General features: G+C 34.3%; 2 protein-coding genes across 4 annotated transcripts; both read right to left on the bottom strand.

Moving 5' to 3' along the window:
• Positions 1 to 193: 193 nt before the first annotated feature.
• On the bottom strand, positions 194 to 4655 carry LOC122008470 (glycolipid transfer protein 1-like). The gene is made up of 8 exons (XM_042564212.1): positions 4574 to 4655; positions 4360 to 4419; positions 3796 to 3935; positions 3121 to 3176; positions 2181 to 2311; positions 701 to 836; positions 496 to 627; positions 194 to 415 (listed from the first exon to the last, which is right to left on the bottom strand). The coding sequence occupies exons 3-8, from the start codon at positions 3911 to 3913 to the stop codon at positions 380 to 382; spliced, it is 609 nt and encodes a 202-aa protein (XP_042420146.1). The 5' UTR covers positions 3914 to 3935; positions 4360 to 4419; positions 4574 to 4655; the 3' UTR covers positions 194 to 379.
• On the bottom strand, positions 4604 to 20266 carry LOC122008469 (vacuolar protein sorting-associated protein 35B-like). Of its 3 annotated transcripts, XR_006119293.1 has the most exons (23): positions 20014 to 20266; positions 19831 to 19927; positions 19606 to 19732; positions 17977 to 18162; positions 15518 to 15605; positions 15271 to 15327; positions 15103 to 15192; positions 14893 to 15015; positions 13966 to 14040; positions 13830 to 13889; positions 12357 to 12473; positions 11815 to 12054; positions 11673 to 11738; positions 11372 to 11461; positions 10306 to 10395; positions 8807 to 8896; positions 7690 to 7758; positions 7524 to 7604; positions 7308 to 7415; positions 7098 to 7201; positions 5593 to 5706; positions 5161 to 5491; positions 4604 to 4738 (listed from the first exon to the last, which is right to left on the bottom strand). XR_006119293.1 is itself a non-coding variant. In XM_042564211.1 (22 exons), exons 1-22 carry the CDS (start codon positions 20101 to 20103, stop codon positions 5284 to 5286), a joined length of 2370 nt encoding a protein of 789 aa, XP_042420145.1. In that variant the 5' UTR covers positions 20104 to 20266; the 3' UTR covers positions 4990 to 5283. The 3 variants fall into 3 exon arrangements, 1 of the variants encoding a protein (XP_042420145.1); XM_042564211.1 differs by lacking the exon at positions 4604 to 4738 and having other exon boundaries at positions 4990 to 5491; XR_006119294.1 differs by lacking the exons at positions 19831 to 19927; positions 20014 to 20266 and having other exon boundaries at positions 17977 to 18178; positions 19606 to 19719.
• Positions 20267 to 22076: the final 1810 nt, after the last annotated feature.

The following is a 22076-nucleotide window of genomic DNA, read 5'->3' as shown; positions in this document are numbered from 1 at the left end:
TCTCGGCAAGTAAACTAAGCCTACTAAAACCTTTCTTTTTTTTCTATCCTCCCATAAAATTTTCCGAATATACAATTACTTTACCTACTTACAAACTATGTTTCCTATCAAAGAACTACACGAGTTTACAATGAAAGATCATGAATTGGTGGTATTTTGAACTATGATAAGAGCTACACACCTCATTATTCACTGACTGAAAAATAGGTGTATACTTCAGAAGATAAAACCAATTTTTACACTACAAAAGTGATAAAATGGCAACAGATGCCATGTACAGTTTGACTGTCTCTTACATTATTTTTATAGTTGAGAAACCGAAACAGAATCGGCAGCAAAAAGAAGGTAATGTGTGACAGAGCAAACTTAGCTGTTGCAATCAGGAAGCCTTCATATTGTTGAAGCCGACACTGGCCTTCACGAAGAGGAAAGCAGCAAGTTACGTCAGTTCGTGTAGATTTATTGAAGGATGATAATCAAGTTTAGGGTTCATACAAGGAAGCTGTGGTTCTCTGCGAGAAGAGGAGCAAATGTTTTACAAAAATGATCCATGTCAGCATTGAGGTTGCCAGATCCGCCGATGAGCTCTATGAACTTCTTTCTATCAGGAGCAAGTTTGATAGCAATCTGAAAGGAAGTTCGTCGGTGAATAATTGGAAGGGGAAAACATAAGAACAGAAACAGCGGTAACATGTATTACGGAAAAGCTAGAACTAGCAAGCCAGCCATGCCATTTCTTTAAGGTCTTTGTGTAGGAATCATCGCACACTTGTGTCATTGTCCAGTTTGGATGATCCAGCAAGTTCTGAAATAGCTCCACTAGGAAGTCCATTGCTCTGAAAGAACATATATCACAAATTCATTTGCTAGCTGAAATCATGGGGGGAAAAGTTTAGCTTGGCTTGTAAGAATGCAGGAAAGACACCAAGCATTCAGAACCCTTTCGAAGACTTACGCAGTGTATGAAATGCAAAATGAGTGTTTTTTGTTTGTTTCCCATTACAAACTTTCTTTGATTTATCTACGACAAATCTGAGAAAGGTTCAGATTGCCAAAGTTTCAGCCTTAAAAAGTGAACCATGATCCAGATAAGAGCATGCAAATCCTTTTCTGGTTAATGTTTATGATGCCGTTGAGAATAAATGTTTGCATCAAGATAAATCCATCTGTCCTAAGTTTCTAAGTTATAATAAAAAAACTAATCGTCGGGCCAGCTCTTCACGGCTTGAGAAACATCTCTATCTATAGGATATGAACTCTGTAGTGAACTATAGGAGGATTAACCAAGATCAAAGTTGAGTGTCTTCATGTTTTCGATTCCATGCATGGTTCACTGAGTTTCTCAAACTAACATTGGACAACACTCAATTACCATGGCTTACAATGATAAAACATCTTTCACAACCTTTTTAGACAACCACAGCACATTTAGAGAGAGAGAGAGAGCCTGCCAACTTTGCATAGTCGAGCAGTGCACTAGTTTATAGAAGAGCAAGAGAGACAAAAAAAAAACAAAGCCTCAAGCCTAAACCTCCTTCCCGCCCTAGCAAGTACAGGACATCTGTAGTGGCACTCCACCTTGGACGAGCTCACCTATACCTCAACACCAACTTCCACCTCGAGAGAGATAAACTCATCCCTAAGAAGTCACCACTACCCTGGCCAAAGTGCATCCCACCTTGTCCAAATTTAACAACCACTTAAGGTGCCTCGACAAACTTCAGTCACCTCAGGCTATTTAGATAAGACGCTCAATTGGCCTTGACCGAGCTCAACTTACATTGATCCAGCTATGAGCCTAATTTATGTCCAAGCCTAATAATAAATTTAGCAAATTACTATTTAATATGTTGTGTCTCGACCATAGAAGGAGGAATCGAAGTGCTACATTAATTCAAGTTGCTTTAAAAAATGGTGGTGCATATAAAGGTCCCAACTTCTGATTGGTCTACTAATGTATCGAAGAGAAGCTTACATGACATACATTTCATTACTTTACTATTGGCCCAGTCCACCGAGGTTACATGAACATTTCTCTTGAATCTGCATCATCGTTTAAATTGAAACAAATATCCTATGTCAACATAGGAAACCAATGTCTATTTTCTAGGATCTACCATATGAACATACGATTTGAGAAGTTTAATTTAGAGTTTATCACAATTAAGAAAATAGCAGACCTTGTTAGCCACAGAAGGCCGTTGGTACAGCTTGAAGAACCTTTTGCTGTTTTAGAATCTACTTCTACTTGCACCATACTGTAGAGATGTTCAAACTTGGATGGATCAGAATTATATTTGGTTTCGAGCCTCTGCAAGAACAAATAGGTAAACTATGATTCAATGGTATAGCTAAAAAATTTAGGGTCAACTTACTAATAAATTTATATAAAAATAATTATAATAAACCTAGATAAAACTGGAAAAAAAGAAGAAGAAATGAATAAGCGTCGATTATTAATAAATGAATTTTGAAAATATATCATTGACTGAAAACAAACTTAAATAAAGTCATTTTATCGGCATTCAATTTTTAAGGTTGAATACGCAGGATTTGACATCAATACATTGGTTATAGATAAAATTAAAAGTGGAGTGCAATCTGATATTCCCAAAAAAAATGCTATTTTTGTAGTTTGAGGCAGTGTTTTCATTGCCCGATATAATCAGTTGAACAATAATCGATTGATTTAATCAGGAACCACAGGAGAATCAAGTCTAAATGATGCAATCTAATTATCTAAATTTTTTGGTTGAACTTGAAAAATTAAACACTTCAACCATAAAACTTTCCATAGTATCAGGGAATATTATAGCTTCCAATAAACCCCAAGTTGAAAGGTGCAAAATCTGTCATCAGAGACCTTCTATATGACAACGATTTAGGGTATGTCCACACAAACATGTCAAAGTGGAAATATTTTGATTTTAAAATTTATCTATTATTTAGGAAATTTCAGTGGGATCAATTGAGCCTCAATATGGCTAGATCCCTTATAGGGAAGAAGTGATGATAACTGGATTTTTGGAAAAAAAAAAAAAGACTATTTATTTGAAACTGGGAAACAAAGTTACAAAAATCCTTACTATCCAATACAACTAATTCATAAGAACGTCTCACCGTAATATTGCCCCCAATATCAGACTTCACAATAGCCAGAGCAGTTCCGAAATTATCTGGCAAAAAAAATATCAAAATTAGAGGGAAAATATAACAAGATACTGCAAGAATGAATTTTTACAATTTAGTGATCATCCAAACATTTGTTTCTTAACAACATTGTCAGGTGACAGAATTAAGAGTGTCTATATTGAAAAGTGAGTAACAGGGACAAGTTCACAATATCCAAGGATCACTATAGGTGAGCTATGTTGGATTCATGTAGTGTTGTGATATTTTATCAACTAACAATCTTTACTATATTCAGGTGATTGAAAAGATTTTTTTTTTTAAAAAAAAAAGGTGATTGAAAAGATTACAAATAAGTCAAAATTAACAACTCCCTATCACATTGGTGACGAGAAACAAATCTAACAGCATAGAAAAAGAAATCATGCGCATATCGAAACAAGATATCAACTGCATTCCACATACACCACCGAGCTACCAAAAATTCAGTTGATGTCTTGCAAGGTAATATTGTGTACACACAACTCATTTGTAGCAACACATCAAGACATTAGGAATTAATGCAATGCTGATTCAACTTAGCCTGAATCAAAACAAAGTAGAATCCAAGAATTTCATTGCAATTTTTCGTTTTAGGGAGAAACAAGAGCGAAGAGAACAAGGTACCTAGAACTGGCAGGATGAGCTTGCACACATCAAGGAAATGCTTTGTTAACATAATGCCATTCTCTGACTTGACGTGCTTTATTCCTTCCAGTGAGGGAGTGAACACAGTGGCCGCCATTTGTTTGCTATAATCCTTCGATCTGCTAAAATCATACAAAATATAAAAGCTTCACATCAACCAAAAATAACAAAAAGTGGATAAAACAAAGAAGCCATTCGTTCCAAATACCACAAACATCTTTTATATCATAACTCTAATAAAAGCAAGGCAATTATTGGTATCCGGGCATTGCCCGTAGAAACTATCATTCACACCCTTTAGAAGACAAATAAGAATCAATCTTACTTGACCGGAAGAAGAATTAAAATCAATACTAGGTAACAAAACAAGAATCAGGCGATAAGAGAGAAATCCTAAGCATTCTTTGTGATCCCGTACAGTTTCTCAAAATAAAAACAAAGTTACTTCTGTGGTTTCTTGACTTCAGATCTATCAGAAACTCATCAAAGGCCCAATCTTTCTGCAAAATACCAACAAGACTAAGAAATCGATCGTGCACCAACCTTTATGAGAAAGAAATGATACGATGGACTCGTGCTTATCCTCCTCCTCCTCCTCCGTGACTATCAGAACAAAGGAAGCGGTTTAAAATAGGGCACGGGATTGAGAGATTTGAAATCATTTTTATGAATTGAATAGAATCGACGTGAAAGGAGCACCTTGTACCGAAGAAAATCGTGGAAGGCATGAATACACTTACACAGAATACGTTTGTACCTGCGCGATCTTCCCAATCTCCGCAATTGTCGCCGCTGCCGTCATCCATCGTCTTCAGCGCAATCGCCGGCGAGAGCCGTCGACGCTACCGCTCACTCGTCGCTTCCTCCATCCAGGGCCGCACAGGATCCCCCGCTCACCATCGCCCACGAGGAAGAGACAGGGCTGTGGACGATCGAGCTCAATATTATATTAAAAAATATAATTCAAACAATATTTTTATTATATATATTGCTTTTCTCATATTATAAATAGTTTATAATTACAGATATGAGCTAGTTTATTAGTGTTTAATTAATTAATTATTTTATTTTATTTTATTTTTAAAAAACAAACGAACATAAATAATTTCTTCAATTCTTATCAATAACAACAATTGGTGAAAAAAAAAGGATTTTACTAAAATTTTAATTTAGAATTGCATAATTAATATTTCATCAACATATTCAAAGAACAATTATTACAAGATAATTAATTTCTTCACCAGCGATTATACTTGAAATGGATGCTTCCTAGTTCTTCCTATGTTGGTTACATGAACAATCAATCTGTTAAAAATGGTAAACACAAAAACAAAACCTTGCTACCTGTTGTTGATTTTCAAAATCGATTCATCACCGTCACAATACGAATTTCGGTGACTTATGTTCCTCCATCGAGTTGGTTTGATGATGAAAATTTGACTTGATTCGAATATCTTTAAGCTGCAGTCAAGTTTTGATGGGTTCATACTTTTCACCAGTAGCACCACCTTTCTGCTTCTGGAATTCGATGTATCGCAGTGTGCTAGCGAAGAAGGAATCGGCTGAGGGATCTGAAGAGGTGTCACTTTGCGTCTCAGTTTTGATGAGTTCAATCAGACCTTGCAGTATAGAACTTGTAATTTGAGGATTTCCTTTCTCAAAGAAGTAAAGGTACCTGCAGAAAGAGGAGCAGAATAATTTAGAAAAGGAAAGGCGGGTGGATTCGCCTTTGATAAATGCCAAACATCATGTTCTTTGATCGATCGATCACGTTACTTGTTCAATATTTCAATGAACAGCATCACCGGGTCACCACTGCCCCTCGTCGCATTTGCCATTTGTTGTGCGGCATTTGCGATTCTCAAGGCCCGCTTTAAGCAAAGGAGAACCCTGAACAATAAGGTGCAGAAGGATCAAGAAAACATTCTAAGATATACTGACATTGTAAGATGCGAAGAACTCAAAGAAAATGCTGAGAAACAGCCATGTACTGGTAAAACTTCTGTGCTCAAGTCAGACTCTAGATTCTGTACATCCAAGTCCAACAAAATCCTATCAGCTCTGGTCACTTCGAAAGTTTCTGATGGTACTCTAAACTAAGACCAACTGAAGAGAGATGCAAAAATAAATAAAAAAATTCAACCTATGTTTTAAGAAAATGGCCAATTGGTCCACACAAAATAATCATCAATAATGAAAAATATCTTCGAAAAACCAAAAAAAAATGTCAAACAGCAGCTATCTTAAGTTACTGAGGAGAACTAAACTAAAAAAACTCACCCTATCCTTCTTTGACCTTATAAATATGGCATAAAACTACATATACACAAACTATCTGTAGGTTCAACCGAGGTTCAAAATATTGTGCCATGTCAAAATTTCAGTCCTCGGCCAAGGCATTTCGAGATCAACTTAAACAAGCCTTAATTCTATAGAGTCCTAACCGATAACAAAATTAACAAAGCATCTCACCAACTACTGATTATACCTTCGTAATACATAAATGAGTGCATTCAATGCTGCTCCTAGGATATTTGGGATTAGGAGTGATTTCTTCACTTGTCTATAAAGATATGTTGGTATTCATTGTGAGTTGGACTTGGATTGCCACATTTGAAACTGTAACAAATTTAAGAACAAGATATAGATACATTTTAGTTTCTCCAACTTGATTGCCCCTCCTATTCACTATTATTGATGCTTCAATGGTATATCTCCTCTTACGCCCCTTTTCTTAGTGTTTCATCTCGTCCCATGATCAAATGGAATCAAAAGACAAACTCCAGGAAAAAAATCCTACTATTGTCTCAGCTGATTTCAACAATACTGGCCAATACAACCCTGTCTTTGTTGGTGCTACTAAAACCATGTCGACATGGGCAACACAGTGGCATTAACCAACGTTGACGCAGTATCACATCAGTTGATGGCTAATCTGATACATTATAGCATGCCAGACGACACTGGTTGATACTTGAAACCATGGGTTCAACAATGAAAATCGAACTGTGCAAACTGAAACTAACCATTTGTGCATCACAGAAATCTATTGGACTGAGTATAACCAATGACCACGCTATGCAAACTTACTAAAGCAGGGGCTAATATTTTTATCCCAGGAGGAGTCATGGTGCAAACGGTCAAGGACTTAAAATATGGCATTTGAAATCGGTAAAGGAAAGGCATTAGTCCCTAAAATTTTGGGTGTGAAGTACACAATCACTAGTCACTACTTTCTGGAATGGTGGAGCCAAAACCAGGCCATAATAAATATTATTCACCTTTCACCATCTTTAACTCCATCTTGATCGTCAACCCAAAATAAATGAGAACATGCATAAACTGCTCTACATTGATCAGGCTTCTTCAAAAGCTTCGCCGAATACTGAAGAGAAGAAAGATGTGAGTCAGCATGCCAACTTTAGCACATCATGAGTTAAAATAAAAGTGGGAAGCAACAGCTATTCATGCAGGGAAAAGTAAGATCCCACCCCTGTGGCCTTATGTGTAAGCGTATCTCGGTTTTCAACTCCAAATATATTCATCCGCTGAAGAGTTCCGGTAATTAAGTGAATGGCAGTGACTTGAGCTTTTGAGTCCTGCCAAAATAAAGATATTGAGGTACCCTTTAATTGAAATAAAGTCATTGAGTATTAATAGAACTTTGCTTGCCTAAGAATGACATAAATTCATTGAACTTTACTTACTGCAACCTCCTCTTCGTACAAAACAAATGCTTGAGTGAAGAATTCATAAGCAATAGGTTCCAGATCACAATCATTAGCGGCCTGAGTCAGTTAAACAGTTAACATTTAATGAGGAATGTTCGATCTCTAATGGAAACAAAATTATCAGCACTAAACAATTATGTACTTCTGCGCATTGTAGGTACAGCCTTAGAGCAAGCTCTGGTGAAGAAACAGATAACAAATCCTCGATAGTCTGAAATGAATTACAGAATTAAAAGACAATGGAAGAAGCAGGAACTGTTACAATCAAGGAAGATCACTTTAACATATTAGTTAATGATTTTTATAGATCTCTTTATTTGACATAATCAACCTTTGGCAATAATATAATTATGCACACGTTTAACATGCCCTTTCTGAATGAATGCTTGCTTAAGATGTCTGTGATTCCTAGAGTGATTTGTTTGCCCTTGAGTTAGCTCCTTATGACATAAGATAGATTCCTTTGCTTTATGTCTAAAAAAAAAAAGTTCAAATCACTTTCTAGAAGTACAGATCTGAAGTACAAGTTGCCATTAACTTGGTCTTCCCAAAGAAAGATTTTCCTTATTGTGGATTAGATCTTGTATCATCTAGCAGTTAGGATGAGAATTTACTATCCTTAGATTGAACCTTCTCCATGCAAAAATAGATGGGAAAAAAAAACTAAAGTGGAACCACCAAGCTTTAGGTTACTTCAAAACTTGGGTCTCCCAGAAGTGATTTAACCAAAGACCAAAGACTTTCACTAATTTTTATTCTATTTGGTGGGAGGAAATGATGATTAAAGGTGTTCATGTGTTGGCTTTATTTTTCTCAACTCTAGAATGTGTCAAAATTTTTCAACTAAAACTCAAGATCTAGCCTGGGTTTGTTTTTTTAAAAAAAATGACAAAGATGGAAAAGGTCAATTAAACAAATTCACTTAATGATACCAATTATCAGGTAAGTTGATTATGGGCCCAAAACATTATTAACAGCTATTGAATACCCTTGGGTTGAATCAATACATAAATCTGCAAAACAAGATCAGATATAGTGCAGATTTCCTTTTTCAAGTCAAAAAACAAAAAGTAAGAAGCAAGTTCAAAAAGTATAAAAAATAACTTGAAACCAACTAGAGATTCTCTGAGAAACGTGTCAGCTTGCAAAGTTTTCCAGTAGACAGGATTTTACCATTTGGTCCCTTCATGAAATTAGTTCATTGTAATATAATGAATACTTGAATTAATTCTAGAAGGCCACAACAACAAAAAAATAACCTGATGTAGAATTTGGAAAATTTTCTTTGGCGTTGCTGAGACTTGTTCTCCAACAGCCTCTCCATCTTGACCTTGTAACTGTCTAACCAACTGTAGAACAGACACAAAAACAAAAGTCTTAACACATTAATAATATCATCCAAACTGCAACTCTTTTTTCTTGAGATGAAATCCAACTTAATCAACAAAATCAAGATCTTTGTGATGCCATATAGTAGTTACAAGGCAGTTAAACATGTAAGGAGTACACAACTCACCACACGGATTGCTTTTTAACATAGAATAGTGTATGTGAGTGTTTGAAAATAAGAACAAATTTCAGCGGCCAGTTTAAAATGAAAAATGCCAGTTCATGCACATCTAAGAAGAAAGAAAGAAAGCGCACAATCTACCTCAAAAGGTGAGGCAACACTATAGTCAAAGAGATTGGATAGCGACATTTTCATGAAGAAAAATCTTATTCTCACCTAAAGAAACTTGGTAGTTGGTATAAGCTGGCAAGTTACCAGATTCAGATTATTGGTTAACCTCTCTCAGACTAAAACAGAAACAACCTAAAGCAATACTTCCAATTTCCTATAAGACTCCTTTTAGGCAATGGCAATAAGCCACTGTTCCACTAAGATGGTAAAATAATTACCAAGAAATTATATCTAGTGATGCAGGTATGTCAATACTCAATACCTTCATACATGACACAATTTGTAGCTGAGATTCAACATATAGTTGATCCAATATCCACATGCAAAATGTATGTTTCTTGCATGGTACCTTCTCACCTAGGTTGGCATAGTTGTTCGATCAGATGCACAACAATCCTTGTTTAAAACCTTCCTCAACTGTACCTTAGCAAGAGCCTAACCTTGTAAGAGTAATATAAGTAGCATGCCAGGGAAGGCATCTAAGAAAATGATAGATAATCCCTCTAACACTTCATAATTCCTATAAGTCGCATGTAGTTTAAAATGTTTACTCCTGTAATTTTGTCCAAGCTCCTAAATTTGCCTCTCTGTATGTCCATCAACCACATGAACACAAACTTACCCAGATACATTGAGGAAAAGGTATTTTAAAGATGAAGTTCCTTGATCATAATTCAACAACTTAACAGCATAAGGTGTCCATGCTAATCAAGTTGTGGTACTATTCTTGTAATGGCAGTCTTAGGACACTGAATTTTGGAGGAATACCATGTAAAAACAGTCACAATATAGAGTTCATCTGAAGGCAATTATTATTCTATTTTCATCTTTGGAAAAATACAAGTTGTCCATCTTTATGCGAACTCTGTACTGACCATACCATCACCACCACTAAGTTTAGAGAGTACTCAATGAGGTGATAGCCATTTATATCAAGTCACCAGAAAAAAGACATAATCTTGAAGTATATAAGAACCAATTATGTAGCTATATCTCCAAAAATGGAATGGAGTTTAGTAAAAAAAAGGTTTCCTGGAACCCAAGAATTTGCAGAGGCATACAAGATTTAATACTAACCTTAAGGGCAGAGAACATCAGGGAAGGTACAGTAAAAGGCAGGCGTTTGGGACCGCCAAGAACAATGTACTTCCTTACAGTATATATGATCTGCAAAGCATTGTATAGTTGCAATTAGACCAGTTGGAAAAACATAATTCTATAGGCAAACAACAAGGCATGAGAAAATTCATCAAAACAGAATAACAAGAGCCAATATAACATAAAACCAACACAACAAATTCTTCTATCCAAAATTTTTATTAGAAAGTCAAATGCTCTTAAACATAGCTATGAATGTATAAAGTTCATATGGCAAATCAAACAAGTAGTAGTATATGAGAAGATTAGCAAATAAGATGCCAAGCATATGGATTCCCAAAATTTTCACACCACATGAAGTTTCATGAAGTTGCTTACACAAAATACAGTTTTAACTGAAAAATGATAGTCAAAGGTCCAGGAATAGCATCACTATATTATTCATGGAACTTTTGTCTTTTAGTAAGATAATGAAAAGCAAACTTAGACAACAAAATAAATTTATATCTGGATGTGAGTTTAGGATTATCAGAAGTCAATTCCTTTTTCTTCTCTCATCTCCTTTTGCTCTTATGTGAAATATGCACTTTGAGATCCATCTTATAAGTCAATGTCTATGGATCATTTTCAATTAGATAAGGAACAGTGATCCATCTTATTGTTGTACACTGAATCTGCCGACTTCAGTAAATTCTATCCAACTTTAAAATTTTAATGGACCATTCTTATTAATAAACAACATAAATGTCTAAATGACACTGAGTATACTTCAATGGTGCGTATCTAAGTTTTGAACAATTTGCATACTTGTATGTCTTATTTAGATTTATTATTGCTCCTAGTCCGAGGACCTTTTATTTCTCTTGATCTAGAATACTGTTTGGTCCTCTAAAACATTTTTTCCCTTTCACGCAAAGAAAGAAAGGATGATACAGAATCCTCATAGAGAAAAATGGAAGAAACAAAAACTGTAGTAGTTCAAACAACCAAGAGGTTGTGAATAAACAGAATACACTTGTCAGAATGCATAACTTCACTAGATTACCTTCAACATTTCCTCCGGGTCATCATTATGCAACATGTGAATAAGACGTGCAACCGAATTTTGCTCCTCCTTGAAATCCTCTTCGTCAATCTACATCCAAACGAAAGACAAAGCACAAAAGAAATCGGGTTGTTAGCAATATAACTTAATATAATAGCTACATTGCAGGGAGAGACAGAAATTTGTCTCAAGCAACCATGCTTACACTCTTGACCAGCCAAGACTCTTATTGAAAAAAAAAAAACAAATGCACTTTATGCATAAACTTTATCTAACTGGAAAAGAGTAATCCAGTGCACACCTCATCATCTTGAGTTTCATCAACATCTTTCATAAGCCCTTTTATCAGTTCAAATAAAGCCTCAACCTACAAATACCAACATATTTTGCAGTTTAAACAAAATCATTCAAATTTAGAATTTAAAACTCAGAAGAAGACCTACTTTATCTGCAGTTGATATGCAGGTTGTATTCTTCATGATGCTTTGAATGATAACTACAGCCATGACTTTTTTGGTTCCATTATCTAAGTGATCCATGACATGGGGATAGTTAGGAAGCTTCAAGGCTGTAACAATATCATTGTACTTTTCAAGTGGAGCACTCATAAGTGCAACAATTTGCTTAGTTGCTTTGCTATCCTCAAGCTTAGCTTTTCCTGGAAATTTCTTGACACAAGCCCCCTGTAGAAATAGGAAAAATCTATTATGTGATCTATAATAGAAGAATGTTAATTACATTATTCAAAAGCTTTGTGATCCTATATCTTTTATTATGTTCTATATGCCAAAAGAAATTTAAAGTAGTTTATTTTTAATTGGTAACTACTATATTTAGTATATTTTGATAGAATATGATTTAGTTTACTTCACAAATGCAAGAATAAGAAGAAAGACAGCAAGTATATCCTGCAAATCAACAATAAAGCTTTATTTTGGCAAAAACATGGACATCAGATCTTGTAGTTAGAATCAATAGATCATACCAATACTTGATCGACATAGTCAAGCCGATCAGGATGCACACGGAGAGTAAATGTGAGAAGCGATACATATAGAGTAATTGCTCCAACAATAGGCATGTAAGCCTGTGCTTCTATTACCTATAAAATTATATTAGCTCAGAATATTTTGTACACAGATAAATCAGAACAAAATTAGGTTCACATAATTTGACTTATCAATTCAATGTAAGAATAAACCAAAATAAAGTACACAAATAAGGCATAAGAGATGGCACAATAGTAAAACCACAGTAAAAAGAACAACAATCTTCTACCTGGAGCAGGAGAATGAAATCAAGAGTGCAACATTTTTTTCTAATCAAATGAAAAAATTAGCAAAAATTTTCATTTATAATTATGAATTCTTCAAAATTTTATACAATGCATGCATATGGTAGGCAACCAACTTAACTGAGCACTACAATTCACTGTAGGAATAAATTTGACATCCTACATTATCATTTATGCCTGTTATGGGCATGACCTATAAATTGCATCGAAGCAGGTAGAGAAAATCACTCAAACTGCACTTTTTATTAATTAAAATCTTTAAATCAAGTACAAAGGAATCAGACATCATTTTGAAAACAACAATTTTGATGAATATGGTACCAAACAATTACAGTCCACAGGAATCAATCAGTTGCAACAATGTACTGAACTGAAGAATATACTTCAAGTTCCTACATAACCATAGTGGTTTTACAATATTAAGATATTCATCCATAATTTTGATAATTAGGTTGATAAATTGAGAGCTTGAAATCTGAATGACAAAATTGAAATCCGATTCATTAATATGATTTATTTAGAAAATTGGATGTATAAACAAATATGCTCTTTAGGCTGTAGGCATGACATAGGATAGAGCAGAGCAGAGCAGAGAGGGGATTTAGATACCCATTCCTACTACGCTTTTTGTGCCCCTGGCCTCTAGGCCAGTTTTGTGTGCAAGGCATGTCGGGGTGGGACAAAAATGAGACAGAGTTAAAACAATTCAACTATAATATTTAAATATATTCTATGCAAAGCAGACAGGGTGAAGCAAGCCGAGAGGGGTGGTGCATAAAACCATCATCCCATGCTGCCCCATCTAAATAATAGGGTAGCCTCAATCAAAGTGTTAATGCATGTCTCCATGTGGGTCAAGTTGTCAATCCTACTGATCAAAACGAATAAATTCATTTTTTAATAGAAATTATGTGAAGTTTTTAGGAGGCTATAACTACAAATAAATCACCAATGAACTGGACATAGCATGTTACATCGATAAGTAAAAATTTATAAGGATAAACATATAATTTTTGAAATTAGTGTATGTTCACATCCCATAACAATTTTGTTGTCTCATCCTGTTTGATGGATAAGATAAATACAGACAACAGAAGAATTTAACAAGTCACATGACTTATAGAAATTCTCTATAGAGATAATATGATGAGTATCATGAACTACCTTTCCAATTGCATTGCTCAGCTTGCCAAAAGCTTCTACTTGCAAGAATTCTGGTAATACCTGCAGCATTTATGTATGAGAAATAATTGGCTTTTTTGGTAAAAAAAAATCAGAGCGATCAAGTCAAGAAACTTACTTCTGTGCTGGATGTAGCATAGTTTGATAGCCTATCCATAAGTTGAGATAGAACAGTTTTGATGTCAACAGATGGCTGCATAAAAAAAATGAGAAAGAAACTTAGGCATAAAAAAATTGCAATAATGAGTTACTTTGGCATAAATTTGACAGCCAAAAACATTACATAAAACTTCTATGACCTTTCCCATGCCAATCCCCCATTAGTACAAACAAAAGAGGTAGGAAAGACCTTAGCCAACTTTTAGCATGCAAATTATTCAGGACATGCTTAAATTGGGTTGGATAAAAAGAGGATAATGGGGAATAACTTTTGTTTTTATTCTGACATTAGTAGGGTAGGAAAGACACTGATATTGTTCTTCCTTTATGACTTAACTCCTGTTGTCAAGCATCATCAGAGTGATCTTCTCTACAGATATCTTAACTTGACTGGTAGTGGAATAGACTCCACTCACTTCTCTTCAAATACAATAAGGTCTGATAATAGGAGAAAAAACTGACAACTCAACTGAGTTTTTGAGTGGTCAACTGAATATCACCATTAGCACAAGTTAATATAATTTTATAATGCACAATAAGGGTATGCCTCATCTCTATCACATGTTCACTAAAAGACAAAAGCAAACAAAGGAGTGATGCAAAGCATGACCTCCTCCGGGAATTACTCCCTTACTGCAGACAACTTCGTTGCTTGAAAAAAGTAGTCAGAAACAGCTCACAATCACAGACTAGATTGAACAATGCAAAGATAAAAAAAAAAACCATAATAGCATAAGCTCTTGCTCATTTAGAGGGAATTTGTTATCCTATGTGAAGTCTAGATGTATGCTAGTTGTGGCATGCCAAAATTATGGATAATCAACCAAAAAAGCATAAATACTAAAATATGTACTTTTATATTCTTAGAAACAACTATTTCAGCTACCTGAAGTTGGGGAAATGCACTTAATAATGTTTCAAGTGTCTGCAAGTGATATTCATCTGGAAAGACTTGGATTATACAATCCATCAGATAATGTTGAGCTACATCATCTTTACAATTAACAACCTGTTAGCCAATACCCTTAAAAAACATGAGATACTAGGATGTACACCCTACAGAAGTAGCAATTGTTAATGAGTGACAATAAATGACCTGCTCCAGTACTCTAGGAAGAACAGTTTCCTTATACACATCAAGGTCAACACCCTCAATCTGGCTGAGAATGTGAAGATTTTTGCCAATCTATAAAAAATAAAAGAAAATATGAAGATTTCATACTATCTTGAAGAGAAAAAACCAATTCCAGGGTGCTGATATTACAAGATCACGGAGTTGACTCCTTTCCTTTTCTCGTTTATCCTTTTCCCTGGTCAGCCCCTGCAGACCAGAAAGTTCAAATTCTAGTCTCAGCACCAAATCACCTAACAGTTTGAGAATCACTATAATACCAGCATGACTTACTAATGCCGCAGTCTACAACATGTCAAACTTGTGACATGCATGTGTTCAGGTATCATACATATTCATAAACAACAGCATGCCATATATGGCATCTATGTCAACCAACCTGATGTTGCATTCGAACCCAGAGTTTGTTCATCTCAGTGAAGTTTTGAAGCACAAATTCAATAGCATCATTAACTGTCTCAGCATCCCTAAACAGTAGAAATACTAGATAATCAAAATTGCATGAAAATGCAATCAGCTAAGCATCAATTAAGAAAGCCAGTGATTTCCTTTCAATAAGTGCAATGTCTACATCATAAAAGAGATGTACATAAGTTTGTTGTGAAAAATGAAGTTCTAGGTTCAAAAATGTTCAACAGTTCTAGCAACAAGGGGTTTTCTAAGTTAATAATTAGTTTATCACAGAATTATAGAAGTTACAACTCCAGTGGATATATATCATTAATATCATAAGTAAACAAATTACAGATATAATCAGAAACTAGTTACTTACTAAATTTCAAGTCCAAAACTAGAAGCAAACACTATAAGAAATACCCTTAGCGTAAAGCATTAAACGTCAACATACAAGATAATGGTGGCAAACTTTGAGTGAGAGACTAGTAATGGTGGCAAACTCTGACAAGTCTACAAAAATATTCAAGCATTTATATGAGACAACATCATATACATTTTTTATATCATCACTAACAGAATGTGTTAGTCAATCAAAATAGGTTTAATAAGTAAATACATAACAATATCAAAACAAATCATATTTCACATTGCAACAATGTAAAGACATGATAATCATATAAACATATAACACAATGACTGAGGAATTTAGAGGGGTCAGATAATTACAATTTCGTCCATGTGAACCAATTAGATAAAATAAGCTCTTTTTTTCAATAGACTACTTTGGACCTGAACCACCCATACTACTAACTAGAACACCTCAGGGTACCACTTTCTAGAACACCCACGTAAAGGGATCTGTTTAGTCACTACGCAAAGTTGCTCCCTTCTATTTCTACCTAAGTCGCTGCTTAGATTGCTTTTGAAAAATTATGTTACAAAGAGATTCAAAAAGAGCAAAAGTTCATGTTTTGCAAATTGTAGTAAGCAATAACCAAAAGTTATTAATTTGAACATCAAAACGATAAGAACTTAGAGAGCAAAATTGTTAAAATTGATTGATTAACCACTTATCCCAAAAGCTTGTGATTTTCAGATAAGTGATTAGCTAGAGTTTTGGGGATAATCAGTTAGCCAATCAACTTTAACATGGCATCAGAACTATTAGGAGAGGAACTAATTTATTTATTTATATATTTATATATTTAATACTTTTTTTCATATGTGGGTCGGTTAAGTTCACTTGATTGGCTCAAGCCATAAGACATGAATTGATTAGAATTTTTTTTAATGCCGGCAAGCCTATTAGATATTTCTTTTTTGGACACAAGGTAGATTTGAACCCATGACCTCATTCTATGACTGGTTAGCCAGTGAACTTTAATAAAAACTATAAACAACCCTGCCACTGGAGATTTTTATAACAAACTCTAACTGATAGCCACTGGGTGAATTCATTTTGAAGTTTTTGATTAACCAGAGACCAAATTGCATCAACATCTTACCTTTACAATAATGTTTCACTTTTTACAAAGGATAATTTCGTTAGGATTGAGCAATCAGTACTACCATATCTTTGAGGTCTAATTTTAATAATGTTGCTAACATAATTTTTGAGGTATTGTTAAGAATATGTTTCTAAAGCATAGACGCATCAGTACTATCATATCTAGAGATTTGGGGATGTAGAAAATCACTATGTTAATAAGCAGTCCCCTCTATGCTTATGGCATAAGATGTAGAAAATCACTATTTTAATAAGCAGTCCCCTTTATGCTTTTGGCATAAGGGACCTTATTTGCATATGCAGTTTGGCTCATTAGATGATCCGGTATGTTCATAGTACTAGTAGTGGAAGCATAAGGATCATACAAGCTAAATCAATATTTTAATGGTTAAATTCCAAGTCAATATTGTTTGACAAACCAGTTTTAACCACATCAACAATGAAGAAGCATATGTTACATATCTCATGACAAAAGAAGAGATGATTAAATAAATAGTCAGAACTATACCACTACATTTAAATCCCTTATGTAAACTTTCACAATCCAAATAGATGTATAATGCTTTTGAAAATTTAGACAAAGTAGACTATGTTTATTTTAAAATTCAAAAAGAGAGAGAGAGAACATTTTAATGAAAAAATAGCACAATATAGCAATATTAACCCACATCTTTAGTCAGTTTATTTTATTTGAACATGTCTAGTTATTTTGCGTACAATGGATCCTTCCCCGGGACCCCGCATGGCGGGAGCTTCGTGCACCGGGCTGCCCTTTTTTTTTTTTTTATGTCTAGTTATTTTGCATCAAGACTATTTAAGGCAGATTATGGATATAAAGGTACCATTTATAAATGTAATCCACATGTAACCAAACAAACAAAAATATCATCACTGTGTCAGACACATAATTTCTCATTCATTGGGCATATTCTTACCCTTCATACTCTGACCCAATATCAGGCAACTTATCCCTGCTAATTTGACAAAGATAACTTCTCAAGAAAAGTCCATGAACAGAATGTTGGATACCAAGGCACATTTCTACAAGATCCTTAAGTACATCCTTGGCAGGAGCCTCTTTTGATTTGATATAGACAGATCCTACTGTGCATAGGAGATACCTGATCAATTGACAATCTGGACTTCATACATGAGAATTAGATAACATATGCAAACTATTATTTCTATGACTAAATAGCAAAAAAATAGATGTACAAAACACTGAGTTTTAGATGAAAAAAAAATGACAGCAAATAATGTGTCAACCAATGGAGAAAAATATGCTCTATAAAGAATCAATTCCAATGTTCAACCTACATGTAACACAATGTCAATATGAATAAGATATTCCACGCTCAAGCTTACATTTGATCCAACATTAGTTGATGTCGGAATTTTCTCAAATTTTGATCATGTCACAAGTCAAAGATAAATCATCCTAAAATTAGGTCGACAACAGGCATAATACTAACTCCTATTTGCGTTGTGATTTGTTCATTATACATTCACGATTTATTTCAATTCATCGAGGCACCTTTCATTTTTGAAAATGGTTTTGAATCTTTGAAATTTATTATTGACTCAACAATAGACACAAAATATTCTAAATAATTCAAAATTAATTTTTGAATTTTGTTTATACATATTTTTTAGTGTTGATATTCTCTGAGCAATTTAAATTAATTTTGAATTTTATTAAAATTCAAATTGATTTCTCAATTCATCAAAATGTTCGAAATTAATTTTTAAAATTTGTTGTAGATTCAGAATCAATTAAAACAAAATTAAAATCAAAAGGGATTCAAAACCCAATCTTGTAGATATGCTTTGTTAAAGTCCATCCTAAAAAATACCAAGTATAAAGATATGCTTGAGTGTACTATAACAAAGCCACAGTAAAGATTTAATAATTGCATGCTGCAACAGCATAACAATATAAAAAATATATCATAATGTTCCATATTTAGCAAGCTAATGAAACTGGTTACTAGTGTGCATGTATATCACTCACGTTATTCGCTCGCTAAAGAATGTACGACTAGAAATGTGCTGAATTGCAAACAAGAGTACAATGTCCACATTTGCAATAAACATAATAGGAAAGAAAAAAAGGTAGCATGACATGAGTATGTTTAAGAAAGTCTACCTTGGCTTAATGTGAAAATGGCAATTGAGTTTCTTCCCCATGTTCCTAGACTTTTGTAATTCTACTTATTTAAAAAACCATGGATAAATCAGTCATATAAAAGTTTTCCACAAATTATTTGAAGGCTTTGATGATATGCCAAAAGGGAAAGGGCTTGAAACTGATAAAGTAGTTTACTTGCACTAATAAGAACTAAAAATTACACTAGACAATAATATAGAACAGATACATTTGCATAATAGGTACTTCCATGTATGGTTTACTAAATGCTATCATAAACTCAAATTCTCTGAAAAAAAAGAGAGCCTAAAGAAGGAAAAAATTCAAAATCCGTAAATTGAGTATGTAGTTAGAATAAACTAAAGCAAAGCAAGGTCATTTAAAAACAAAAAAGGAGCAGCAGGATTTGAATAGTTACAGCCTGGGTAAGATGTTGCCCGCGTGCTGAACGAGCTCGTAAAGTTCCATAACCGAGATATTGCCTCGGGAGATCTCCTCTCTGAAGAACATCTCCACCTTCCTCAATTCATCAAACGCCCTCATATCTTCTCAATCCCAAAACATAAACCCATCAAAATCAAATTTTGACACGACTCATTATCCAAAAGGATCAAGATAAATTGGAAACACGCATTCTACATACAGAGTTCATAGTATTTGTGCGGAGAGAGAAGGGAGGTCCGTAGCTCCGAGAGCATCTGAACCGAGTACCTGAGCACGTCCTTCAAATCATTGGAATCCTAAAAGACGGAGGTGGATACGGATCAGAAGAGAACGAGAACAGTTAGGGTTCCAAATCAGTAACTGGGGGCGGGATAGACCGAACCAGGGCGCGATGCATGTAAAAGGCGTTGTGCTGAACGCCGGCGATGCCCTCGGCCAGCCACTTCTCTTCGTCCTCCGTGTCCGGCAGCATCTCGATCTGCGGGCGGCGATCTCCTCTACTACAAATGCAAGAGGTCGTTCGATTTGATCCTCTTCTCCTTCGCTTTGCCGCTGCGTCTTCCTCTTCGCGTTCCGGTCGTAACTTACGTTCTCTCCGGTGCTTTGGATTCGGGATTTGACGACGTGACCGAGCTGGGATAGTAAGCTGGCACAACGAACCGTGGACCCCGCGATTCGCCAGTTGAAAGGTTGAACCGGTCGAATAAGGAGGTGAATCGGTGATGTTACGGGTGACTCCAAATTATTGTTTTGGAATTTACATTTCAAATTGAATTCATTTTATAATGTTTTCGAAATAATTTTTTCTTATTTCTAGAAAGATCAAAAATAAATTTTATTGTATAATGTAATAATGATGTAAAAAAATGGTTACAAATGTTTTACTTTTTATTTAAAATTCCATTTTTTAAAAAATGAAATAAAAAATAAAAATTTCAAATGTTAAGCTTAATTAGATAATTTAATCTACAAAAACCCTAATGCTATTAACCATCAAATTTAGCATATCCAGTTTTGAAGGATTGATACAGTTAATATTTGTTTAAATAAATTTTAAAATCAATTCTTAATTAGTATAAAATATCTAATTAGATATCTAAGCTCATATATAAAAGGGGCTAAGGTAAAATATCTCTCATAATTTACATACATATATTTTATCATATAACCATCTTTCATAATTTACTTATCCATATCTTATCATCAAACTATCCCTATAATTTACCTCCTATATTGTATAGTGATGCCGCTTAGTATATTCAAGTTTCTTTATTTCTAAGAATCTTATTAAACTCTAGCAGAAAGAAAGTGTTCAAAATGTTGATTAATTTATGAAATTTATATTATTTTCTAATTTTTAACTTTTGAGCAATTAAAGATTATAAAATTTTATAATTAAATTTTACACAAATTAATAAATAAGTATTCGTAAATTGTTCAAAGAGTTTATTAATGAATATTAACAAACCGGATTCACTAATGAACTATTGAATATAAATAAATTTTTATTAGATCAATTTTTATTTTATTTTATTTTTTTTAACTAGCATCATGTATTAGCTTCGGGTCGAATAACCCTAGATCTCTTAGAAATGATCAATTCAATTCAATGAAAATTTTCTATCAACTATTAGAATAAATTTGAAAGTACCCATAACAGAGAGTCCTCCTGCATCCTAGATTTATCATCTAAAGAAAATATCTTAGTGCGCCATATTTGAAAATCAAATCATGAATGCTTAAGAGATTACATGGACGTCATGCCACACACTGTAACAAAAGGACGTTATCAGATACTTATTTATAAACATTCGATTCATCTACCATCATAATCACGAGAGGATATAGCAAGCTGATATTTTCTCGATGTAATAGGTAGGAAAGAATGCAGTTGGAAGAAGGTGAAGATGTGATTGAGGAAGTGAGGTATTAAAGGAAGAAGCAGAAGAGGCAGAATCAAAAACATATTTAGAAGATGAGCAACTAGGTATTGCAATGGTGATTGGTGAAGTTAGCGAAGACTCGGTCGATACAATTGAGAAACGCAAGAGAGCCGAGGAAGCGTAGAGACAGCTTGAGGATCAAAGGGAAGAGGTTGGAGGAGAGAAAGGCGGAGACCAGGGGCATAGTGGATTTTCAATTAGGAGAGATAATTTTCAAAAATTCATGAAACGAGGAAGGAATAACTTATCATTCTTGGAAGATCAATGCTTTTGAGAAAAATAGAGAAGATAAAATAGAGAGGAAGAAGTAAAAAAAAGAACTTTACTTTCTTCAATAGCAACTTTGACTAGTTTCGGTAAGCTCGGCGATAACACAAAAAGAATAAGATAAGATAAGACATGACTATTTTGCTGTGCCAATAAAATCTTAAAAAATACCAAAAGAGGAAAAAGATAGGGGGTTGATGGCTGTTTGATCTTGTTGCTAGAAGACGGCAACAAT

The sequence above is a fragment of the Zingiber officinale genome, chromosome 8A (genome assembly GCF_018446385.1).
Source record: "Zingiber officinale cultivar Zhangliang chromosome 8A, Zo_v1.1, whole genome shotgun sequence".
Classification (NCBI taxonomy): domain Eukaryota; kingdom Viridiplantae; phylum Streptophyta; class Magnoliopsida; order Zingiberales; family Zingiberaceae; genus Zingiber; species Zingiber officinale.
The sequence above is the reverse complement of the archived record's forward strand: the minus strand, read 5'-3'. Positions and strand labels throughout refer to the sequence as shown.

Excerpts from the sequence above, each read along its gene's own strand:
- LOC122008470 (XM_042564212.1), bottom strand. The coding sequence starts at position 3,913 with ATGGCGGCCACTGTGTTCACTCCCTCACTGGAAGGAATAAAGCACGTC. Across the intron at positions 837-2,180 it reads GGCCTTCTGTGGCTAACAAG|AGCAATGGACTTCCTAGTGG; the intron begins GTCTGCTATTTT and ends ATGTTCTTTCAG. Across the intron at positions 416-495 it reads CAGAGAACCACAGCTTCCTT|GCCAGTGTCGGCTTCAACAA; the intron begins GTATGAACCCTA and ends CTCTTCGTGAAG.
- LOC122008469 (XM_042564211.1), bottom strand. The coding sequence starts at position 20,103 with ATGCTGCCGGACACGGAGGACGAAGAGAAGTGGCTGGCCGAGGGCATC. Across the intron at positions 8,897-10,305 it reads TGATGTTCTCTGCCCTTAAG|TTGGTTAGACAGTTACAAGG; the intron begins GTTAGTATTAAA and ends TCTGTTCTACAG. Across the intron at positions 7,605-7,689 it reads TGTACCTACAATGCGCAGAA|GCCGCTAATGATTGTGATCT; the intron begins GTACATAATTGT and ends TAACTGACTCAG.